This window comes from Aquila chrysaetos, chromosome 9 (assembly GCF_900496995.4).
Source record: "Aquila chrysaetos chrysaetos chromosome 9, bAquChr1.4, whole genome shotgun sequence".
Classification (NCBI taxonomy): domain Eukaryota; kingdom Metazoa; phylum Chordata; class Aves; order Accipitriformes; family Accipitridae; genus Aquila; species Aquila chrysaetos.
Genome location: NC_044012.1, coordinates 16,863,155 through 16,887,432, shown reverse-complemented (window position 1 = coordinate 16,887,432; position 24,278 = coordinate 16,863,155). Strand labels below are relative to the sequence as shown.

Here is a 24,278-nt window from a genome sequence, read left to right as displayed (position 1 = left end):
AGCTGGCATGGCAGAATATTACAGTTCCCTTAGATCTGTAACATTAGCTACAAAAAGACAGGCAAAATAAAATTACTCTATATACTTGGCTGCAAGGAATATCTTCATATCTTCCTTCCAAGCCTCAGCTTTTATTTTGCCTGCAAGACATACACATTCCCACAGAGCTGTGCATATGTTGCCAAGAATGTTATCTCCTACATGCAGAATAAAACAACAGGTCTGTCAATTAAGACGGAGTATATTTTCATGGGGGTTCCAAGATTTTTTTATGATATAGTATGTCTTCCACTAAGACAACATATTCCAACTGTTTTAAATTTAAACTCATACTTGTTTTATTTGAAGAACATCAACGCACTTTAGTTTTCTTTTGTTTTTTAAATAAAGTGTATGCCTACAAGAAAGACTATCACCTCTCTTTACCTTCATCAATATACCATGGGGGTTTTGTTTTCGTTTGAGGCTGAGAGTCAACTGATGAGCCATTTAATGTGTAGAAGACTTCAGATCTGTTTCTATTTCCAGCTTCAGAGGCAGACCCTGCAAAACAGCATGTTTTTCTGAAGAGGTTAATCTCTATTTACTAAAGGTTAGCTAAGCTATACTTTAAAGATGACATTAACTACCCTTCCACAAAGAATCAAACTCACCCATACAAGCTTAGAACTGTGTTAGCTTTGAACAAGGCAGCAGTTTATTCCAAACCAACTTAATCCTCCAAGCTGAAATTTAAAGTCACCAACCTGAAAAGGCGGCAGAAAATACCCCTCAAGTGCAAATTTTTCATTACTATAAATTATGGATATAAAAGTATTTGAGATACAGTGTACAGCAGGTATTTTTTGGTTTTAAAGCAAAAAAATTTCAAAGTAGGCAAATAAATTACCAATAAGATTCCACACAGCTATAACTTGTACCAATATACGACTGCAGTTACTTCAGTGATGACCATCTCTGCCAGCATCCAGTGCCAGGCAGAGTGAAAGCTTACAGAATACACTGTCATTAGCATTCTGCAACCCCAAATACCCAATAGTAAACTCAAAAGACACTGAATTTTTATTTCTGCCTAAAATAAATAAATAAATAAATAAATCTCCCTTCCAGTTTTGGGTTTTTTTTCCTGGGAGGATTTTCAGAGCTGGCCAAAACCAGAGTCAAAAGAAGTTTATATTTCGGGAATTCAATTTTGGTTTTGAATCACAGCAAAATTAACATATTCACTATTAAGTAGATCTGCTCCTGGGCTAAAAATTTGGAAGTTTCTAATCCTGCAGAAGGAAGACAATAGCAAACTATTAAAAGAAACAACAAAAAACCAAACACACACCACACTTTCAGAAAAACGGAATGCAGCCCTGAACTGGTTATACAACTAGGCAATATGCTGTTGAATTTTTGCTAAACCTCAAACTGTTTTTCATGAAAGCGAAGGTATTTTGAGCAGTCTTACCATAAACCATCTACCATCTTTCTTATGATTAAATAAACTCATATTAATATTCTACTAAGAGAAATTTAACTTGATATGCAACTGATATAATAAATGAAGTGATAGAAAATGCAAGGCAACACTTTTTCCCAAGCAACAAGAGATCTGCAATCTTACAAAGGTAAAGAAAATCACTTCCCATACGTACCTGTAGCCTTTGGCTTACTATGATTGAACAAGCTTTTGTCACCACCACCTCTTGAGGTATAGGCAAGCTTGGGAGGTCTCCTGTCCTGTGACACAGTCTCTAAGATGTGGTATATAAAGAGAATGTTAGCTTCCCTTTTCTATGCTTTCACTATGTCAGAGAAGTTCAACTTGAAATGTAACTGAACCAAGGTCTAGCATCGTAAGTTTTAAAACTGACTGGAGCAAAACCTTGCTTGGCGCATAACCAAACTTTTATGTATATAGGATTTGCTTCTATCACATCAGCACTTACTTTACTCTGAACTCTACCATTATTTCTTGAACACATCAAATAGATTCACTTCACGTTCTTCAATGTATGTGCATGCTTCCGTTACATGAAACGGATGCATGAAATGCTAAACTTTGTTTACTACCAACACATCTACAACAAATACTCTTCTCCCAAAAAATGGCAAGCCCCCATGAATTCTCCAGAGAAGAGAGAATTCATGCAAAAACATGGATCTCAACTAAACCAACAAGTAGGAGGTGAACATAACAAGTTAGCCAAATTGAAGAGAGGGCAAGGGTTACAGACTACTACAGGCTGTAAAAGACTGCACACTCAGTACCTGTCTTCAGATAGAGCACAAACAAAAGTTTTACATGAAACATTTTTCTTTCTTCAGGAAAGGAGTCGGGGACTGTAGTGGTTACAAGTTAATACTACTCACTGAATTACAGCAGATCGTGAATTTTTCCACAGTCTTGCTATGACTTTTCAAGTATTTACTCCCAGAATGCATAAACAATACTATTGATACATTTCAAGCACAGAAAGAACAGCTTTCTGATCCAAGATATCTAAACTCCTGGAGTAAACTGAACAACATTCAATAAAAAGATTCCTGCTACAGACACTCACATATTCATGAATGCTATACAACTGTACATGAATGATGACATGAATTTTGTTCACTATTAAGCCTTTTCTACTAGTGAGACTGTAACCAAAAGGAGAAGGAAACTGAAGAGAAGTATAACAGAGAAGGTTAAACTAATTCAAGTGAATTTAGGATATTAATTCCACAGTACTGTTTCAATCATATAGCTGTGCCTAGGTTGAGATGGTATCAAAGTCTGACTTCTAGTTAAGAAAGCAGAGCATACCTGGAATAACATCATTGATATGCAAAAGAAGTGTACTTTCAACACTTGCAAAACTGCACAGCTGTATTCCATTATATCTTCCATCCCAGTTTCCAATAGGATTATCCTAAAAATAGAAAAACATGTTACATGTATCCCAAGAGAAGATTTACATCGTACAGAATACACACATACATCTTTAGGAACATAACAAACTTTGTATTTAGAACAGTCAAACATTACAGTCTTTAAACACAAATGCAAACTTAAAAACCGTTCTTTTAAGAAATATTTCCTGTTTTAACAAGCATTCCTCTACTGAAATCCATTATTTATAAACAAGTTAGAACAATGCCAGTGCATTGTTAGGCAACAGCTACTGCAATCAAGAAAATGGAAGCACCTGATCTACAAAACCAAAACCAAATCACCCTTTTAACTACCAAAAATTTGGAAGCCGTTAATTTTAAAAAATTCAAGTTGCTAGAAATAATTTTAAAAGACAAGCTTCACATTTTCTTGAAAGATTGACTTTTGTACTTAAAATTCAGTATTTTTAAGGTAGAACAAAGTCAAACAAACCAAAGTTACATGAAAAAAAGCTTTTAACAATAGCTAACAAAGAAAAAGGCATCCAGACTACTTTTTTAAAAGGCAGAACAAAGGCAGTCTCACATGACAAACACTCAACACTATTACTTCAACACTGACATCTAACATTGCAAGTAGCTCAGTGGAGGCTCCTCAGAGTAACCACAGTATTTCTCCTGAACTGTTTAGCATCAAATAGGATACCATTTACCTCATGCCAAAAAACAGTTACCACCAAGGGGCATCTTTGAACACAAGTGTTTATTTCCCATTTTAGGTCAGCCTCCACTGAAGTAGCTTGTGGATTATGTTTCTTCTATATTGCATGTAAATTACTAGCTAACACACATGCAAAAGTTATTAAAGTCAGATTATTTTCTTACCATGTCCACTCCAACAACGTATCCTAAACTTTCGTTTCCTGGTAAGACATCACAGAATATAACTGTCCCATACTCTATACTCTCTCCTATCTTCAGAGAAACCCTGGAGTTGATCTCCAGAGGAGGAAGTTCTACCTGCATTGCGTCAACTGGAGCTGCATAGTCACTTTCCAGTTCATTGTCATCATCTTCCACCAGCTCCAGTTTGTCCAAAGCAACAAAAACCCCACAATCCTCATCACATCTGAAAAGCTGCTTGCCTTGGTACTGTCCATCAGTAAAGCCCTGACCGCGACCTTCTTCCTAAGTGTTGGAGGAGGAAGAGGAGGAGGGAAAAAAGAAAAGAAAAAAAAAGAAAAAAAAAAAATAGCAGCAGTGTATTTTGTGCAAAAGCAGACTACTACAAAAGCAGTAACACAATCCAGTGTCTTGGAGAAATTGCAGTAAGAATTTGCCGGATGAACTATCATTAAATCAGGAGAATTCTATTGCCGGAATCTGTGGCAAATATACACACTATCTTAGGGGAATAAATAGTAAGATGCCATTAGGTTAGAGAGTAGCTGCAGGCAGAAGCCTTTTTACTCAGAGAAGCATGTTTTCTTCAGGTGCAAATCTTGCTTCTATCATCAAATTTTGCCATATCAAGACAAGAGTACTTCATACTAGACATAACGCTAAGCATCCAAAATTCCAGTCAGATCCCAAATAAAGAGAGCTGATTTTCAGAAGCACTTGGGCCTGTTATACCCTGAGGTTCTTAGTGGGAACCACAAAGAATTTGGGAAAAGTTTAAAGAGTGCTTTGAAAAATATACTTCTAACGCAAGAGTGGCACTCTCCTGAATTTAATCCTTAAAAAGCTTATGGTTGACATTAATTCTGCAGAAACACCTCACTAGGAGCACCCAACGGCAACATTCTCTATCTTAACTAGTTGCCATTTGACTTTCAGGGTTCTACAAAACCAGCAGCCCTAAAATCCAAGCCTGCATTTATGGATTGCATCCTGCCACATGCAGGGAAAAACAAAGTACTCAACAGAAATCTGAGAGTCAGATATTTGCCATGATGGGGATGTAAGTAATACATTTTTCTAGGCTGGAAGAGTCAGAGTATGTTCAAGTCTTTTTGCCAGCCCATCCACCTCATCAAGCATCACCTAACATGTAGAATACAAGGCTGATGTTATATGGTGTGTTCACAGGTACTTAATAACAATACTTATGAAAAGACTGAAAATTACAGAATTTTTAGGGGTAATGGTGGTTCTAGAAAAAAAAAATTATCATGACTGCCTTTTTAAATAGAAGACTTTTAGCTCATCTTATAAAATATATATGATGCTCCCACTTAGCAAGAAACTTACCAGCAACTCTACTCCGAAGTATATCCCTGTTAGGGACCTTTCTTGCATTAAGGGTCCTCTGAAGCGAACAACTCCAGGAAATTTATCATCTCCCGATCTCAGCTGTACTCTGACAGGTGAGCCAATATCTATTTGGATGCCTTTAGTTAACCTGCTTTTGCTTTTAAACAGACTGTATCTTTCCTCACAGTTAGTAATGGCCAAAAGCAACTCAGCTAGTTTTTCATTTATTTCTGTAACATCCTTCTCATCCACAAACAGGATTGCATGAGGTTGTTCCAGAATCTTTAATCCAATCTGCAGTTTCTTGCCTTTACAAGGAATATTTCTGGAGTGTCCCACAGAAGAACGGTCTTGAAAAAACTGCCCAATGCTACCTTTGGGCACTTTCAAGAGCTTTTGAGTCTGCTTGTCTATGACACTGCATTCTTGGAGAAGCAAGTAAAAGATCCGCTCTTCCCAATAGGATGAACTTGCTTTTTCTTGACTCCATAAGCCCGAATTCATTGTGATTAAAACTTTAAAAGCTGCACAGAAGTCTTCAAGAAAAATAAGCAGTTGATTTACGTGCACTGATCTTGACAAATGCTACTGGAGGGTCCAACCTTTGTGAAACAATGCAATATTTGTTTTGTAAAGAACCAAATCCAGAGCTGAAAGCCTAGAATAAAAAAAAAAAAAAAAAAAAAAAAAAAAAAAAAAAAGGCAAAATGAAACTGGGGAACTACAGCTAGTCTTAAGTAAAACAACAGAAAATCATTTAAATCTGTGACCAGCCCCACTCCTCCTACAGAGCAGAAATAGTTCACCAAATCTGAGACGGTGAATGTAGCCTTGAAACAGCCACAGTACTGTTGATCATGGACATACCCATTTGTTATTGTTATTGCTTGTTATTGCTGTGTATTTCCTTTCCTTCTCTAGTTCCTTGAAGCAAGGGGCTATGGAAAAAGTATAATGAAATGCAGAAAACAGACATAAGTGAAAGTAAAAAGAAATCTTAATTTCAGATGAACAGGAATAAATATCCTGCTCGTTTACAAACAATATTTTATGGAAGCTTTCTACTATGAAGATCTTTTCCCGTGCTTACTGACTACTTATTTCTGACAAACCATACTGCATCTGTCATCCCACATAACATTTTGATTTGGTGAAGCAGAAAATCATGTCAGTGTAAGAGAGCAACAGAAAATGGAAACTTTATTAATCTGTAAGAGCCATTTCTTTAAATAATAGAAATGGACGGTTCCAGTAAGCAATAAACAATGTATGAAAACCAAATTGTGCCAGCATTGCAACATGCAATTCTGAAGAAAAACCTGGAGTCTTTTTATCATTTTAGAAAGATAATGCACTTCAATGAAGTAGGAACTGTATCACTTTCAGTTATTAAAATACCCTGAAAGAAAACACCTTAGTTAAACATCATCCTAAGAATTACAGTTCACAATCAATAAAATAAACAAGCACAATTTGAAAATACTTCATTTCAAATGGTAGCAGATACAAAAGTAAAATAAATACACACATATATACGCCTACAGTTTAGATCATATTGGATACGCGAAGAAAGATCTGCAATACCTTAACAGGATTTGTTCTTCTAAAGATGACAGAAAAGGGTAGCATACAAGTTAAGAATATATTGCCATGTAAATTTTCCAGTTAGTAATCTGCGATGCCACAGCTTGCATTCAGTTACAGGAGAATCTCCATGATTATTTATCAATTTAACTTCAGTAAATAAAAAGAAAATACTCTTTTCTCCCTATGCCTCCTGTTGCTACCCTATTCCTCCAGATCTTTTCTCTGATGGCATTCAAATACCACAAAATCTATTGCTATTTCTCCTACTCAGTTTGATCCCAGCTTCAGAAGCTTTCAGAAAGCAATGGAATCCAGTAGTACTATAATTATTTTCATCACCTGTTTTTAAAGAAAAAGAGTATTTAACAAAACTCTTTCCCCTAAGGAAAAGTAGTAACAGCAACAGAGGACCTGAAATTTAAGCAAAGTAGCATCTTTCAGTCACATTTCTCTGCTGACTTGCTGAGCCTCCTAGTGAGGCACTCGTACCATACAGCCATCCATAGCGTGCTTCTCGTCTGCACAGATGTTACATGTGGGTGTCAATGTCATCATCACGCTTTGACACCACTGCTGCAGCAGCTCACAGGAACTATGGGGTTTAAAGTGTTTCCATCTGCAAAGTAATTAACATCTGAGGGACAGAATCTGGACAGTTTCAGACCTCACTGCGATGAAGTCTGGTAGACTGTCAATCTGGTTTCAAGTTAAAAAATATTTTTCTTAATTTTCATTTGATACACATAAATGGGCTTTAATGTTTGTTGATGATTAACAAAAAAGTCTGGTATCAGTATGGGATTGAAATAGTAATGTTTGATATGGGAACTGATGAAGAACACAACATGATCTTCCCCCCCGCCCCAAAGAAAACATGATTAAAAGACCATTAGTTTTCGTAAGTCTACTCAGATATTAAAATAGAGTTCCATCCAAGTTCTGTTTAGTTCCCTCCCCTTACTTCTTCCAGACACTGGGGAAAAAAATAGATAGTCTTGCTCTTCATAGTTCCATTTTATGTTCTCAGCTTTCAAAGCCTGATACACTTGCTTAACTCTCCTTTTGCAGGCCATTCCACAAAGTTAATCAACCCCCAATACACTGCAAACAAGTAACTCTGACATTAGAGGGATTGTAACCTTTCCTATTTCACTTTTAGAAATAATTCATTTTAATTTCAGTAAGTATGTATGGAAACAATGTTAACAGAGAAGTCTGTTCAAGAGCTTAAAAAAAAGTAATTTTTAATTTTTATTAAAAACATTATTTATCATATCTATTTTTTTTAACAAGTATACCCTGCTTGCAGGTCCACTGCTGCAAGATTACGTAATCTTCACATGTTTACTAGTAAAGAATTCAGTGTGAAAACATGTTAACAGCTGCATTTAGATTATATAATGATAACTTTATATGGTGCATGGTCAGTCTTTCAAACTACTAGTCATCCACAGAGATGTTATTAAGCCACTGAATACAGTACCAAAAGGTTTTCCATTATAAAAAGTTCATTAGCACTATATAAAATGCCTTCCCGTAAAAACTATTTACCACCACTGTCCCCTGCCAAACAAAATATACGGCTCTAAAAACCAAATCCCCTTCTTGTAGGATAATAAAAATTATAAATTAGTATTTTAAGAGCACAGAAAATCTTGCTAAAATGTATGTTAAGTTCTGGCAATATATCAGAAATGTATGTACATAAACCACCGATTTTACGATAATTTTTTTTTTGCAGCCATTTCCCATGGAATTGATTATTCTGCAAGTAAAGTATACTTGCTGAACAAACAGGACACACGTATTGGACTAAGACCAGAATAAACTATTAGACCTCAGTATGAATTAATTTGGGAACCAAATTACCCTTAGCAACAAGGCATCACTACACTGCACAACATACCAGCGACCATAAAACTTTGTGCATACCAGAGTACTGGACCATCACCACGGACGTTTAAGTGTCAGAGCCTGTTCAACTGTGTTCTTCTACTCCACCTACTACCTGAATTATTTTCATGCCCAAAGGATTTTGGGAAGCAACAGGCAAAACACAGTTATGACAGCAACACTACACACTTCAGAAAAAAGAAAAAAAAAATTTAAAAAATGTCAGAGGTAGGCCGTAATAAGCTACCTAACTTGAAAGCTTCCCTAACTTCCTTTTTTCCCTCTCTTGAGTCACTGTTATCACTACAGAGACATAAAAACAGTTTGCTCTGAAATACGAGAACTTTGTTTCTACCCTGCAGTAGCCTTAGATGAACTATACGGAGATGTTTGAATCAGCTATCAGGTTTCAGCATGAACACACAAGCCTGTAGCTCTGATTCAGAGCATAAAATGAAGAGGCTAAAATAAATTGTACAGTTTCTTACAGAACTCTCACTTTAAATACTAAGTTTTCAATGGCTGAGATGCAAAGTCATGTTCTTCAACAGTCCAAAAATAATTTTCAAGGGAACGTTAAAACTAGGAGCAAGTAAATTTAGTTGCAGCTCACTGTACACAAAATTACACGACTCCAATACAAGCCATGAGCGGAAAAAATAGAAACTGTTTCTTCAAAATAGCAGCTGAAATATTGTCTGATACAAGTAAGTTCACACCGGTAACGTGACTTCTAAAAGAACATGCAGCAGAAAAACTCCACTAAATTTTGTTAGGTGTTCCAAATTTAGTACAAATATTCTACTTTAGAGAAAGAACAAAAATCATTATCAACTATCAGAATACTCTGGCGCTACTAGATTTGGCAAGTATACAACGACACACCATCATCACTGTTCCGCAGACAACCCTTCTGTCAACGTGATATGCAAACCCTCTCAATAAAATGAAATGCATATGTTCAGATTTTTAAATGAAAACCAAACCATATTTAACTCTGTTCATTAACGGAGCATTTAATGGCAAGAGCGATGTATCTGTTTATTGCCTAGCAAGGTAAGATGTGACATATAATGTACCTGCACGTCACAAGGCTCGATGCAAGGCTAAGTTTTTGAGAATAATTATCACTCCCCCCCCTCCAAGTTCTGATCATTCTCTCTACCTCGCTGGGCGGTTATTAGCAGGGCAGGGAAGAAAAGCCCCGAAGCACTCGCTAAGCGGGAGCAAGGGGCTGCCCGGGGCTTAGCGCTGAACTACGGGACAGCCGCGGCAGGGCCCCAGCCCGCCGACCCCGCGCAGCCCTGGCGGGAGCCACCGCCGCCCCCGGCCCCGGCCCGGCCCCACCGCCGGGCCTCGCCCCGCCGCCCGCCGGGCGGCCACCGCGGCCCGGCGCCACCGCCCCGCCGCCGCAGGGGCGGCCTGGCCCGCAGCGATCGCCGCGCCTCCAGCGCGGGGCCGGCGGCCACGGCAACGGCCGAGGAGAGCGGCTTGGGGCGCCGGGGCCGGGCCGGGCCGCGCCGCGCAGCCGCCTCATCCCTACCTGACGGCGCCGAGCGGCGTCCCGCCCGCCCGCTCACCTCTTCATCCCCAGCCCCGGCGCCCCGCCCGCGGGACCTTCCCGGCGCCGGCTCACAGCCCCGCGGCGCCCGGCGCGGCGGCCCGGCCGGCTCCCCGCTCCCCCATCGTCGTCGTCGTCGTCGTCGTCGCCGTCGTCGCCGTCGTCCGGCCGGCGAAACGCTCCCTGCTGCCCCGGCGGGCCCGCCCTCTCGTCCCCCGGCCTCTCTGGCAGCCAATCACAGCGCGCCGGCGCCACCGCTTCGTCGCGCTATTGGCAAAGAGCGCCGCCAGGTGACGAGGTGATTCGGGGGTTTCCACTCCATCAAGATTGTGTGAGCCGCAGAGGAGGGGGCGGGGAGGTCGGAAAGGCGCGGTTGGCGGAACGCTCTCCCTTGAGGGCGCTGATTGGCCGTCCCGAGCGCGAAGGCGGGACGTCAGGCGCCTCGGCGGGGCCGATTTGATGGCGCGTGCGCGTGCCCCCATTGGCGGCGGAGGCGGCAGGGTCTGTGGGCCCGGGCGGGAGCGGCCGCGGCCGCAGGCGCCCCGTCGCCGTTCCCCAGGGCCCGATCCTGCCGAGCGGCCCAGCTGCCCGAGGGCCGCGCCGGTCGTCCCCAGCCCCCTCCGGCAAAAGGCGCACGCCTGCGTCCAGCGCCGTGGCCCGAGCGGGCGTGGCTCGCCTCCCCGGCGGGCGGCAGTGCCGCCCGTTGGCGCGGGGCTGCTCGGCGGCGGCTTCGCGCTCGCGGTCTGGCTCCGCAGCGCGGCGGAGGGCGCGGGGCGCGGCGCGGCGGGCGAGCGGCGGACGTGGGGACGGGGAAAGGCGGGACGGCTGCGGCGCGCTCGGCAGGCTGGGGCGCGGGCAGAAACCGCTCCGAGTGAAACGCCGCGAACTGCGTTTGATGGGCCTGCGCTGTCGGTTCGAGGGGGCGGCGAGAGCGGCGCTGGCGGGCGGCGTGCTGTGCCCTGCGTGCGGCGGGTCCGCCCGCCTGGTACGGTCGGGCTTCCCCCGTGAAGCGGGCGGCTGTAGGGTTCCCTGGAGACTGCTCCTGACTATCAAACTTGATCTGGCTTCCGTACGCAGTTTTGAAACACTTTTACTCTCGAGAAATGTAAGTAACGCTGCTGAACCTTTGATGTAATAAAAGCCACGTGTAGCCGACCTACTTCTGAATGCGGCTGTCACCTGAATGCTGCTCTGTTTTATCCACTTAGCATCAGTGCTTTTTATGTGGAGTGAGCTCTTCTTTAATGAATGAGAGAATGAGCTCCATAATAGAAAAGGGTTGCTCAACAGGGTGGTTATGTTTAAAGGCTCTATTCAGCGTTTCCAGAAGATGACATTCATTTTTAGAGAGGAGTTTTTTAATCATGTAGTATTCTAAACTGGTGCCTTAAATTTAATTTTAAAAACACTCCGGAAGTTTTGTACTGCTAGAAGTGGACTTCCTACAAAGATGCATCTTTGAAAATAATAGCATAGGGTCACGTACCTCAGGTGGTTACAACGGTGTTGACATACAAATAAACTTTCCTAATTTCTTAGCATCTTTAACATTCCTTTAATACGTGTTTTTATGTAATTTAGTAACATGTGCAGTTCAACATTAGCTAAAGTAAAGGCTGCTCCAGTCAATCCTGTTCCCTATAGATCTCCAGAATCTGGAGACGGTCAGTAAGCAGATCCAATGCAGCCCCAGATCGGGGCTGGAGTGCCGGCTTCCGAGCCCTGAAGCAGTGTGTGTCGCTGCCATGGCTTTTGGTAGGAAGATGGGAAGGCACGACACAGGCTTTTGCTGGTGTGGGTGTGTGCAGACGGAAAGGACATAGTCTGAGTGTCAGAAAGCAGCAGGATTTTACTGGAAACTCCTGAGGAAACAATGAGATTCCATCTACTACGGAATGAATGCTCACACTAACCATTTTATTTAATCACTTAAGAGCAAAATGGCATTTTGAAGTCATACTTAATTTTTAAAGATTAAAGAGTAGTGAAAAAATACAAGGATTTATGCATTACATGTCTTCATTTTGCAGAAGGGCACACAGTAAACCCGAGTTATGCTCTGCTAATCCTCAAGGTGGCTATCTATACACAGCAGCTGCATTTTCCTCCATTTGTAGGGCTGCCTTTTATGCTACTACAAAATGCATTAGCATGTCTCCTATAAATCCTGTTATCCCAAATTTCATTATGTTTACATTTTGGATATAAATAAATTACACGTGCAACATGACTGTAAATATTAGCCTAAGTACACCATAATTATATTTGAGAAGAAAATGGGACAGACACATTATAAGACTAAAATACCAAAATACTAGATAGGAATGACTACATGTGGTATACCTAACAACTCAAAAACAAATGTTTAAAAATATTTCTCTAGTCCATGTAATTATGTACTTAACCCTCTATGAGTTCAGCAGGAAAAATGACTGACGTAGACCATTTAGAAAGTCTGTCATTCTACAGACAGAATAATGCTTGTGAAATTTAACCCAAGTTAATGTCCTATTGACCCACTGGGCTTGCATTACAGCTCTGTGTCACTGACAGACCGCGGATGAAAGGCAAGCCAAGACTGTTGTTTACTCTAAAGCTCCTTCATACTCCTTTAGAAGTATAGAGGAGTTGTAAAGTGATAACAGGGCTTTGGCAGTGTAAAATGGGCCCGTGACGTTTCTTTCATGTGGAAAAGCCTGTCAGTAACACCAGCATGAGATATTTGCCATTAAACAGTGAATTATTTCTTTAAACCACACTCTTGTTAAGAGAGACATGTTTTGTAATAATGAAGTATGGTAAACAAATTCCACTTTCAAATGACACAACACCATACAATTAAACATTACATAAATAGAATGGAACAGAATTTTGTGCTGTGCCAGGATAGGAGTATGGTATTCATCACAGCATCACCCCAAAAGCGCAGAATATTCATGCAGAACAGCTGAATTTTTCTGCTACTTCAAACATGGAAATGGTAGGTATTTATCCAGCTGCATTAAAAAAAGAGAGGAAAGGTTCTTGTAGAAGCATCAAAGACAACATTACAGCACTTCCGAAATATTAGTTATGTGATAAAAGGGGACTTGGATAAATATGTTAGGTATTCCTGCCTCCTCTTGTTTTTTCTCATTATCTACAGTTTTCATGAATGATTTGGTAAAATAAATAAGGTTTAGTTACATAGTTTGGGGCCTGAGAGGGAAAAGCAGGACAGACTCTATGAGGTTGCCTAAAGCTGTATTTCTCAGGACAGAAGCTGAAGAGTATTTTGTAAGAGGGGTATTACAGCCACATTCATTAACAAGAGTAAGACCTTGCTGTGCCTATAATAAAATGCCAATAAAATCTGGCAGTGAACTGCAGTTTGTATATAACATTAGTTTATCTTACAATTTTTCAAGCTGCCACCAGCTTTGTATTCTATGGTTAAATATTGTGTCTGTCTGGGTTTATGTAATCTGATTGGGAAAATGCGAACTGCCCAAATCCGGGTATAAATCAAGGCAGGATGTTTTACAGTATTGCAGCAGTCCCTTCTGGTTCTTTAACCATCAAAAGCACAAACACGGTCTTTCAATACAGACATCCTTAACATGGCATCGCAAGGCTAGCTCATCTGGTGGCTGGTTACCAGTTTTAGACATAAACTTTCAGGTTAGTCTTCCTAAAATGAGTCCTTTCACCTTAAATCGGTGTGGAGGACCTAACTCCTATGACAACCAGCTTTATGCACTGCCGTGTTACGATTTTAACCTTGCCTTGCTCCTATGTTATTGTAGAGCACTTTTTCCATATCCTTTGGTAGAGGCATTTTAACACTGTGCTCTTTGTGTATGCCAGAGTCAGTGCTTTCACAGAACACAAACTCTGAGTGGGCCAGTGCATGAGGATTGCTTTTCCATCACTGACTATGACAGAACATGCTTTTCCATTAAAATTTACGACAGTTGTATAAATAGTCAGATAAATTGATGGTGTAAGTGCACTTGCCCATCTCTCAGAATGCTGCCATTGTGAAAATTCCCTTTTTCCACTGCTTAACCCTTTACACAGTATTTGGCTGTTGGAGGTGGAACTGAGAATATGAAAAGAAAGGTACTAGTTATGCATTCTGCTACCAACCACCACTGTATACTGTAGACTTTTTTTTATTGTGCTAATCAATTAGACATTTTGGAAAGGAAAATGCTGCCAGACTAACCACACTGGGTTCCAGGGAAGGGCCAGGGGCTGTCTGGACCAAACCTGAGCTCATGGGAGTAGGATGAAGAGGAGCAGCCTGCCAAATCTGCTGTGGATGTTATGGCTCCTGGGCATGAGGAACCCATTCAGGAACTGGCTGTGACTGAGGCAGACAGAATTCTTGCAGAACACTCTTGATTTGTAAATTATTTCATATCCATCAGCCATGCTCATAATAACAGATTTCGCTTTTTTATAATCATCTGGGTTAATTTGACTAGGACTTAGCTTATTCTGAAATAATTGAAAGTAGAGGTTATACTTAATATACTGAAAAATATATTTCCCTCCTTTCTTTTAGCTTTATCAAGAGCAGAAGAATAGCACTAAGCATCACAAAATAATACATTGCTTTTTGGCAACACATAAATTAACAGATTCAGAATTCAAAGCTTAGATACATCTGTGAACTGTCAGCGTGAGTGAAATGCACTGAAAGCCCCCTTAGTTGTTGCTCACAATTGTAACCAAACCCATAAATCTAACTTTAAAGGAATGAGACTTGAGCCAGAAACCCATGCCTTGTCTACACTTAAAAGGGTTGGCTGGTATAGCTACACCTTAGAGCTGTATTGGCAAGCACAGATTTCTTTTCTGGTGTAACTTAAATCACTTTCTGCATGGAACACACTAAACTGGCTAAAGGACGCTGCCAATATAACGGCATCTACAGTAGGGCTTTTGCCAGTATGGCTGTAGCTGCATGGGAGTGATTTTTCATCATTCTGACAGCTATTTTGGCAAAACTTCTACATTTAGACTGAGTCCAAGTTAAAGTTGGCATTGTTTTATGTTGCAAATAAAGCAGAAGAGAAGCATTGCCAGTTTATGGCCCTGGTTTTACATTATTTTAAATTGTTTGTTCTAAAGGAATGCGTGGGGCAGGACCCACGTGGTCCTTTGGATGTTTGCCTCCCACATTTGTGCTGCATTAAAATCGCTTGGTTTTTCAGCGAGTGAGCACTGGCAATAGGGAAACTTACATTACCAAAAAAAAAAGATAGCGTCCATATTATTTACCCCAGAAATAGCTATCCTGATGCTTTAAAGCAAATTTCCAAAGTGAAGTGAACTGCAAAAGGAAGCATCTGGGCCAAAGAACATGTGGGTTAAAGCATCATTCTCCTTCATTTTGTCCTCAGTTCAACAAAGAATTCAAGTACAGGATTAATTTTAGGCACACATATAAGCCCATTTCAAGTTTAGTAGTCATGTCAGATATGATAATGCTCCTTTTTGAACTTTAATTAAGCAGATACTCGAAATTAATCATATGTTTAAGCACTATGTGGAATCGGGATTTCTGTCAGAAGTACAAGTTTACATAGAGTGAGGCTATTTATTGTGGTACCATCTGCATTTTCTTTTCTGAACTGGATGTTAAGTCTGTATTTTAAAGCTGTCCCAAGGGGCATGTTTTTCCACATAAGTACATTTTTACATATTTGGCTCTGTTTTCCTAATCTCTCTTTTGCTAAGTGTGTGTTTTTTTTGGTTTCAGAAAGCCACACAGAGAAGTTTGCATTGATTTTGTAATTGTATTTACCGTTGAACTCTTTCGTCTGCCAGACTTTGTGATTTTGCAAACCTGCCCTTGCTGCTGGAGCTGCACTGCGGACAGCAGGCCGTACCTCGCCCGCAGACAGCACAAGGGCTGTTCGAGGCAGATAGGAAATTTCATGCGTAATCAGTCAGCACTGAACCAGTGAGCCAATTGGAGGAGGAAGTCTGATATAATCAAGGCTTCTTCCTTCCTTTTTGTAAAACACAGAATGTGCCTGTTAGAAGAAAACACAGACATATTTTTCTGCGTTTTGAAGATGCGAAGAAGGCTTTTCGTGACTTCGTACAGGCTACACGTGCACCACAACTAAAAGCTCTTCAGCAGTTTCCAGGTGAGTATTCTGTGCACTTCGGTTTCTAGAGTTACTCACAACTCAGTGAAGCGGTTGGAGTGGCATTTACCCTGAAACAGAGCAGGATCAGTGTCTGTTCAAAGTAAAATTGTGTAATTTGTTGCAGAGTTTTTGTATTGTTTGGGATTTTTTTAATATGTAAAAATAAATAGTAGTTTAGTTAAAAGAGCTTACAATGATTTTTAGCTGTGAAAATGAAACTGCTTATATGAAGTACAGATAGTTTTCAAGTCAAATATATTCCAGGCAGAAGACTTGTATATCATAACGTTCACTTCTGCATTCTTCTGTTTACAAGTGTGTTGTGTTTCTCTGGTAAATCATGTTTTAAAGTGGTAGTTTTTTATACATATATATTTTATGTATATAAAGTTACACATATATAAAAAGATATATGTCTTGAAAATAAATACAGTTTTGGTGATAAGGTTGTACCAACTCACAACCAAGAAAAAAGTTGTCATTTGAATTTGTTCGGCCATTTTCAGATTCCTCATTTAATCTACTGTATTTGAGATTATCTTTACATTAAAATCAAATATTTGCAAGTTTATGCTCTTGGGATAAACTGTCATGATTTTCAAAAGACTGAGCAGTGAGGCAAGAAGTAAGTGGCTACTCATAATGTTCAAAAAGCAGATCTTAAGGAGGACTAGAAGAACAGTGAGAACTTTCACCTCCTAGTCCAAAGTCCAAAAAGAAGGGCTTTCATGATGCTCTTATTAAGGAGGATGACAACAGGTATGTACTTGCTTATCCAAGCCAGGCAAAGGAAGGGTTTCTGTTACAGGAACGTGGTTTGCACTTCCATTACTTCTAATGGGGAAATTAATTGCTTTTCTTTTTACAGCCTTGCAGTTTGCCAGTTATCAATAGGTCCACTGAAGGAGTTTCCTCACCTCTGTATCCAGCATTGCATAACTGTGTGGTAGACAAGTGGAAGCAAAATGATATCTAGTAATATCCGTGTCCTAAACCCTCTCATTACTTAATAACCACTGCTTGGGCATTATTTTTACATTTGTAGCGGGGAGACTTGGGTTTTTTTAGGAGTAGGTTGTTCTTCTATTTGACTTTCACCTGTTGGCTGAATTGTGAGCAAAACTTCTCTCATGCTAACTAACAGAACACAGCACCCCGGCAAAGTTGTTAGGATGCTCTTAGAATTTTTTCAACTGCTAGTATAACACAATGATGTAACAGGTAGGTTTTTTTAAAATAAAAAAAAAACCATCCTGGGGAGACATTTATGTGACAGAATGGCCAATCTGGTCTATGGAATAGGAGTATATTGTGTTAGGCATTTTATCAGTATGTGGTAAAATAGTAGTCCTAGCAGAACAGGCATACAGATCTACTACAAGCACAGTATATAGATTAAAAGGACAAGTAAAGGGAGAATGCATCTGTATAATAATTAGAAAACTCAGTTCTCCTTCCACCTAGCCATTGTCAGATTCAGTTGTTTTCTTCTCACAGTACAGAGACAAGTCTCTGGAGAGCACCTGAAACATGACAAAAATATTATACTATTTTAGATATCACCCTATTTTGCCCTACAGATTGTGATTAAGAACAGATGGCAAGTTTTGGAGTCTTGAGAACAGTAAATTCTAGCAGCGGAAGAGAGCCAGGCTGCTAGTTATACTAATTATCTCCAAGATTTTAGTTCATCTGAACTCATACTTGCAAGCTTGAGGGCAAAATAGAAGGAGAAAAAATCTGCCCCCACTGAAGTTTTTGACAAAATTCTCATAGATAAGAATGGAGTTCCCCAACTAATCATATTCAACATAACTTCTTACGGTTTTCAGGTTTGATTTTAATCTGCCAAAAAAGATATCCAAACACTTTCAGTGGCAATGGCAATAGGAATAGTTCTTCACTAGTAGCTATGTAGATATTTCTATTTATTACTTTAGTTTTTATGAAACTACAGTTGTCCTCATACAAGTTCACAGACAACAATGAGTAAGTCAATAAAAAAGATTACCAGACTGGATCCTCTAAAGACATGCTACTAAGAAATGTCATATTTTTTGTAATCTTTCAGGGATAGCTTGCAATGGACCAAGACTCACACTGCACAGCAGAAAGGGAACTGTTGGAAGCTGTAAGCAGGATTACTACATTTTCTACCGCAAGTCCATCTGATGAAGAACAAAATCAACCCAAAGCTGAAATTTCATGTCAAGTGAGAAAAGAAAACCCAGAAAAAGATGACCTGCAAGGTTGATGCTATCCTTTAATTTTATTTTTCATGTAGCTATTTATGCCATTAATCTTTTATATTAAAAATTCAGCTTTATTTATTGCAGCAGTAGCCCAGTTTTACACTGCTATACTCCACTGAAAATAAGCCTTGATTAAACTTGTAGTAATAATGTAGCAATAGTGACACAGATGCACATCCTGGTGTGTATACATACACACAGAGTTTTCCTTTTAAATGCCTTGCACCTAAAATGTACTCCAGATTTAATTTACACACCAGGGACCAAAACAGTGATCATCAGATGGCCTGTCTCAGGAGTGCACTTTCTGTAGATCTCAAAATCTGAACTTCTTGGCAGTATCAGCAAGGACACTGAGATTGAAGCTGATCTCAAGCAGTAGTCTTTCACATGCCTTATGAAGAGGCAGCATTGGACTTTTACTATGCCTAAGATTGCTGTCATCTGTTATTAAATAAAATGTTATATATAACCCAAAATATATATAATCTCATCAAGATTTTCAGCCTGCAAAGATATCATAAACACCACCTCTCTTAGGAAATACGTGCTTTGTAGAGATTGAGCCAAACCCCAAAGGCCTTGATAATGGAAACTGTATGGCCAAATGATTAAGAACATGTAAAAGTGGGGCCACTGAAGGAGTACTCTGGTGCCTTTACAATTCTATTTCTGCATCAAGCTGTTATCTTCCCATTCATTTGTGGTCATTCACCTCCATTGACTGAATGTTAGATACATTGCAGACTAACTTCAGCTGACTGCATTGACAGAGACATTATTGATTGGAAATTGGGACTGGTGTGCCCACGGAAATACAAATATTCCGTTTCTTTTATCCACCTTGCTAGCCTATATGCCACCAGATGAAAACTGTTGTCAGTAGATTTCAAAGACAGAGAAATCACCCTTTCAAAAAGCAACATCAAATTCCCCTGTAAGCAAACTCTCCAAACAGCAGTCCTACATTTTTATTTATGCATATATATTTATATATATATATGTTTGTGTGTGTGTGTGTGTGTGTGTATGTGACTGTGGGGAGAGAGAGAGAGGAAGGGAGGGAGGTATATTAAATATTTCTAGCTGGACTGTGGCATCAGTTCAGCTACAAAAGAAAAAGAGGTTGTGAGAATTCCTCCTTCAGCTGAGCTGGTTATCCGAGTTTCTCCTTTAAGGTTAGGCTATTCATGTTTTCTCAGCTTTCACAGGTTACTGCATAAACCCAATATTTGAATAGGGTCAGTATTTGAATATATGTCTGAATTTGCAGCTTCGTTGTATTGTCTCCTCCTTTTAGTAACAAAAGCCTGGAGAAACATCTGATTCAGAAGACTGAGTCAGTGTTTCTTAGGGCTACTTCTGGGATGGTGAAGCATATCTCTTGCTCAGGCTGTGTCTGAGGTTACAACCTAGACATACAATACTTCTTGTCAGTAATTTTTCTATAACTTTGTATTCTGCAGCCAGTTTGGTGTCTTTCAAAATTTAAGACCACAATACCTTTCCTCAAAGAATCTGGACCTGTCTTTATTAACAGTGAAATCACTTGTTTTATCAGTCTTTAGGTCTTGCTGTTACAGTAACAGAAATTCTAGGCTCTCCTTTGACAGTAAACGCATAAGAGTTTTCTTTCCAAAGGCAAAGGTCATAATCTGAAACACTAATTTTATTGGTTTTAGATTCCAACACATCCCTAAGTCCCAACTCTTCGATGACCACTAAGGAGCTTCAGGAATACTGGAGGAATGAAAAACGCCAGTGCAGACAAGTCAAACTCCTTTTTGAAATCCCATCAACCAGAATTGTAGAGCACCACTTATCAAAATATGTGGTAAGCTAAGAAATGAATATGTAAGAAGATCATTAATTTTTCTTCACTCTACAGGGGGTCTGCACAGCACACAGCATGCCTCACTACATGAAAGCCTTACCGAGGGCCAAGTTTTGCAAGCAGTGATCATACCGAGTAGAACCTGTTCTCACTGATCATATAGGCATAGCTGGTGGAATCTGCCCCTAAAAAAACCCTCTAACAATCAGTTCACAAAATCTGCAGCAGTGGAAAAGTGGTATCAAGTAAATTAGTAGCTTGGGTATCCTTAACACCCAGAGGCTTGTCAACTTTAAGGAAATTCACACAAGTATAAAAATATCAATATAGTTACACTTCCATTGAGCTAGCCTGCTGTAGCAGCTGCATTACATTTGTATAACTTCCACATCAGAGATTTATGTTAGCACAAGTGCAAAATTCTTTGATGTTGACAAAGTCTAAGGCATCTTCCAGATAGATCGCTTGGGATTGTTCCCCTTCCCTACCTAGAGCTCCATTAGATGGCATATTTCTGTCATATTTTTAAGGTGAAACATGAATATGAGGCACAGGAACAGCAGAGGAGGTTGGATTTTCCTGTCTTTACTCACAGTACTGACACTTGGTTTTTATTTCTGATTCTGCTCCTGGCCTTTAGGAGGACTGATTTAGAGGAAGTCTCTTTCAGTACTAATGTTAAATTCAGATAGGGATGTTTTCCTTGTTTGCAACAACCTCTGAGGTCTGTAGATCAAAAATGCTAAGAGTCATACTAGTGTTGCTAATACTGGGTGATGCAGCCTGGCAGAATTTGGATCAGGTAAATATTCTGGAGACTGTCCTAAGATCTTATTGCATGCTATACACACCTACTTAGATGCTGCCATTCTTGCATACACTCAATAGTATGCAGCTTGTTGAATATTAAAAATTATTTTAGTATAACTGTATGAGAACAGGAGTATCATTCAGCATATGTGCAAGTAGTTAAACTTAGTCATAAGTTACACACCTGGGCAAAAAGATTTACATTACAACTAAATTGAGACAGTTTGAATGATAGTCTAATTAAATGGTATTTCTTCCCTTTTTCATGCACACACTACAAATAAAAAAAGAAGTACTTGTAAATTATTCATTTAGCTGCCCTTGATAAAATGATAGCTTAAAAAATTGCTCTTATGATTGGTTTGGATATGCATCAGGCATATACACACTTTTCAGCAGGGAGCAGGACAAAGTATAGGAAAATGTCACAGTGCTTACAAATGAAGAGAGATCAGAGAAGTCAGCTCAAATTTAGAAACCTTTCAAGGAGCGCCTGTAAAGATCATTTATGAAGATTAAAAGAGAGAATTTCTCTTTAAGGAAAAACAAGGAAGAGAATCAGACAGACACTAGTGCTAGTACTGGTTTGCACCCTTCAACAGCAGCAAAGAAAATAACTGGCATGAGTAAAACTGCTCCAGTTCCTGTATAATTCAATGGGAGCAGGGTGAAGTTGAATGTGAATGTGGTCATCGTCCAAAAGCCAGCAAGGCCAACAGTCCATGTCCTTAGCTGGTGTACAGTGACATAGTTAAACTGGCCTCAGTGGAGCTCCACTGGTTTATGCACATTAGGGATTTGGCCCGCCTCAAAAGAGAATCTATTTGTACAACACAGAACACACAATTTTACTTTGCAGCTATTTTTCTAAGATCACATTTCTTATAGCCATTTTGAGGCTAGTGAAGAGCAGAGGAGGACATACTCTTGAGTACTGTTAATGTGGGATGGCATTGGTGCTAGCTGTTACTGAAGGATTTTGGATAGCAAACAGATTGTTGTAGAAATGTCACATTTTTTTGCATTATTTATATGCCAAGTAAGTTTGAGTAACAGAACAATGATTTAGAGGGGAAAAAAGGCTTTGGAGTTGCTCCATCTTATTTTTGCACACACCAAATATTACTGCCAAATACTTCCTCTTCTTTCACAGCATTAATAACACCCCCAAATCCCTGGAAATGTCTGATACAAACAACATTTCTAAGTATTAACGACCAATGTAAAATAGATTACATTCCATATTAAGTCTGGGAAATCCATTCAGTTCACTGAAGATGATTGATTGCAGCAGCCATGGCTGTTATAAACAAAGTACAGCCACAGAAATGCTTTATAAGTGATTTTAGGTGCTTCAGTCTGCTGCTGGTTCAGCATTCCCAGCACCTTGCAGGATGAGATCTGTTAGTGCATTGTTTATCTACAACTTATTTACATGCTAAGGCTAAGTCTGGTGACAAAAGTACAAAACAGCAGGAGGTGCGAATTATTAATTTGATGGCTGCAGATTTCAAAGATCAGGCCTACACTGAGCATGCACCATAATCCCAGACAGCAGCTAATGTAGCAGCACTGCTATCAGCCATAGGAGTATACAAGATTACACTCATAAAACTGGTGCAGGAAGGTTTCAGCTGGTGGAATATACAAGCACAAAGTTTTTTCAAAGCAATAACAGACAAAATCTGACTGCACTGGGGCTAGAATGGTCCTTCTCATGCTTATTTTTCTGTTTTATTGTGTTTAGATGTATAAAATCATCATTTTGCAAACAGGGAGTTTTGACAGCAACAAGTCTGTAATTGAACGGCGTTATTCAGATTTTGAGAAACTGCACAGAAATCTGCTGGAGGAGTTTAGTGAAGAAATGGAAGACGTGACCTTTCCCAAAAAAACTCTAACAGGGAACTTCACAGAAGAAATAATCAATGAGAGAAAATTAGCCTTCAAGGACTACCTGAGACTTCTATATTCTATGAAATATATCCGAAGATCAAAAAAATTTATTGACTTTTTAACAAGGCCGGAGCTTCAGGAAGCATATGGCTGCCTGCGGGGTGGCCAATACACCAAAGCTTTGGAAATCCTTTTAGAAGTCATTGGTCTGCAGGAAAGGCTGACGAGAGGCAACCCTGTCTCAATTGTCCCTACTCTCTGTGCTATCGTGGTGTGCCACAAGGACTTGGAAAACCCCGCAAGTGCCTTTGAATATGGAGAAAAAGCTCTATCGTGCCTTTGTGTGCATACCAGCCACAGGTATTATACTCCATTGCTAGAAACAATGATCACTTTGGCATATGAACTTGGCAAGGATTTTCTGTCTTTTCAAGAAAAACTGGAAGAATGGAAGGCAAAAAAAGATCCTGTACGGGTTTTTACCCTGAAAGAACTTGCAGTTCGGGAGTATGTACAATGAACACAAGAAACAATTTCATTAAAGAGAAAAGCTGTTAGCTCCTTTTCCCAAAGACAAGCTCTTGAAAGAGTAAGAACTGGAAATTACCTGTTTGGCTAACATAACTTTATATTAACAGAAAAAAATTAAATCAAATATCTTCCATGTTCGAAAGGGACATTAACATTTATGTTGGAAAATATTATATTTACTCTACAGATACAAGGAGCACCTAAGCTTATTAAGGTTTTTGGAAAGAAATTTGCAACAAAAAATCATTTATGATTTGCTTACTTTGAACATAGCATATTTTGTGTGAAAAGTCAGAATAGGAAAATACAATGAATAAAGCACTTAAGAATCTGCAGAATCAGAGGCGTTGCTGGTTCATGTGGGAACTACTTCCTTTCGAGAAGAGAAATATCTTCCCAGCTGATGCAATCTAAAGGATGCATCTTCAGTCACTGAATGTAGTTTTTTACTCCTCCAGCTGAAGCCTGGTCAAACAGTGCTTTGCCATTTCTGAGAATGACAGGATTGGTCCTGTTCCCACTGAAGTCAACTGCTGTGGGCAGGAGGACCTGGGCAGAAGGTTTACAATCGGCGTTGGTAGGAACAAAAAATACAAGCGATGATCATTCCATCAGAGATGAGGGAATATGCTTCATTTCCCTTTTGT

At 39.8% G+C, this 24,278-nt stretch overlaps 2 protein-coding genes across 6 annotated transcripts in view; one reads left to right on the top strand and one right to left on the bottom strand.

The window, feature by feature from the left end:
• The window catches only part of CYLD (CYLD lysine 63 deubiquitinase), a 30,078-nt gene extending 19,654 nt beyond the window's left edge, over positions 1–10,424 (bottom strand). The window contains exons 1-6 of one of the 5 annotated variants that reach the window (XM_030024948.2): positions 10,182–10,424; positions 5,119–5,779; positions 3,751–4,053; positions 2,798–2,903; positions 1,644–1,742; positions 427–543 (exon numbers count right to left, since the gene is read on the bottom strand). In XM_030024948.2, the coding sequence (XP_029880808.1) occupies positions 427–543; positions 1,644–1,742; positions 2,798–2,903; positions 3,751–4,053; positions 5,119–5,625 (1,132 nt within the window). In that variant the 5' untranslated portion in view covers positions 5,626–5,779; positions 10,182–10,424. Of the gene's footprint in view, positions 1–426; positions 544–1,643; positions 1,743–2,797; positions 2,904–3,750; positions 4,054–5,118; positions 5,780–5,988; positions 6,060–10,144 lie in introns of those variants that run through there. The other 4 variants (XM_030024947.2, XM_030024944.2, XM_030024945.2 and 1 more) reach the window with 4 other exon arrangements.
• A 549-nt stretch (positions 10,425–10,973) lies between these two features.
• SNX20 (sorting nexin 20) lies at positions 10,974–23,966 on the top strand. The gene is made up of 5 exons (XM_030026233.2): positions 10,974–11,267; positions 16,182–16,305; positions 18,380–18,557; positions 20,243–20,394; positions 22,952–23,966. Exons 3-5 carry the CDS (start codon positions 18,392–18,394, stop codon positions 23,618–23,620), a joined length of 987 nt encoding a protein of 328 aa, XP_029882093.1. The 5' UTR covers positions 10,974–11,267; positions 16,182–16,305; positions 18,380–18,391; the 3' UTR covers positions 23,621–23,966.
• Positions 23,967–24,278: the final 312 nt, after the last annotated feature.

What these genes read in the sequence shown, in the direction of transcription:
- SNX20 (XM_030026233.2), top strand. Translation starts at nt 18,392, where the DNA reads ATGGACCAAGACTCACACTGCACAGCAGAAAGGGAACTGTTGGAAGCT. An exon ending in AGAAAAAGATGACCTGCAAG is followed by an intron (nt 18,558 to 20,242) that starts GTTGATGCTATC and finishes TATTGGTTTTAG; the next exon opens with ATTCCAACACATCCCTAAGT. An exon ending in ACCACTTATCAAAATATGTG is followed by an intron (nt 20,395 to 22,951) that starts GTAAGCTAAGAA and finishes TATTGTGTTTAG; the next exon opens with ATGTATAAAATCATCATTTT.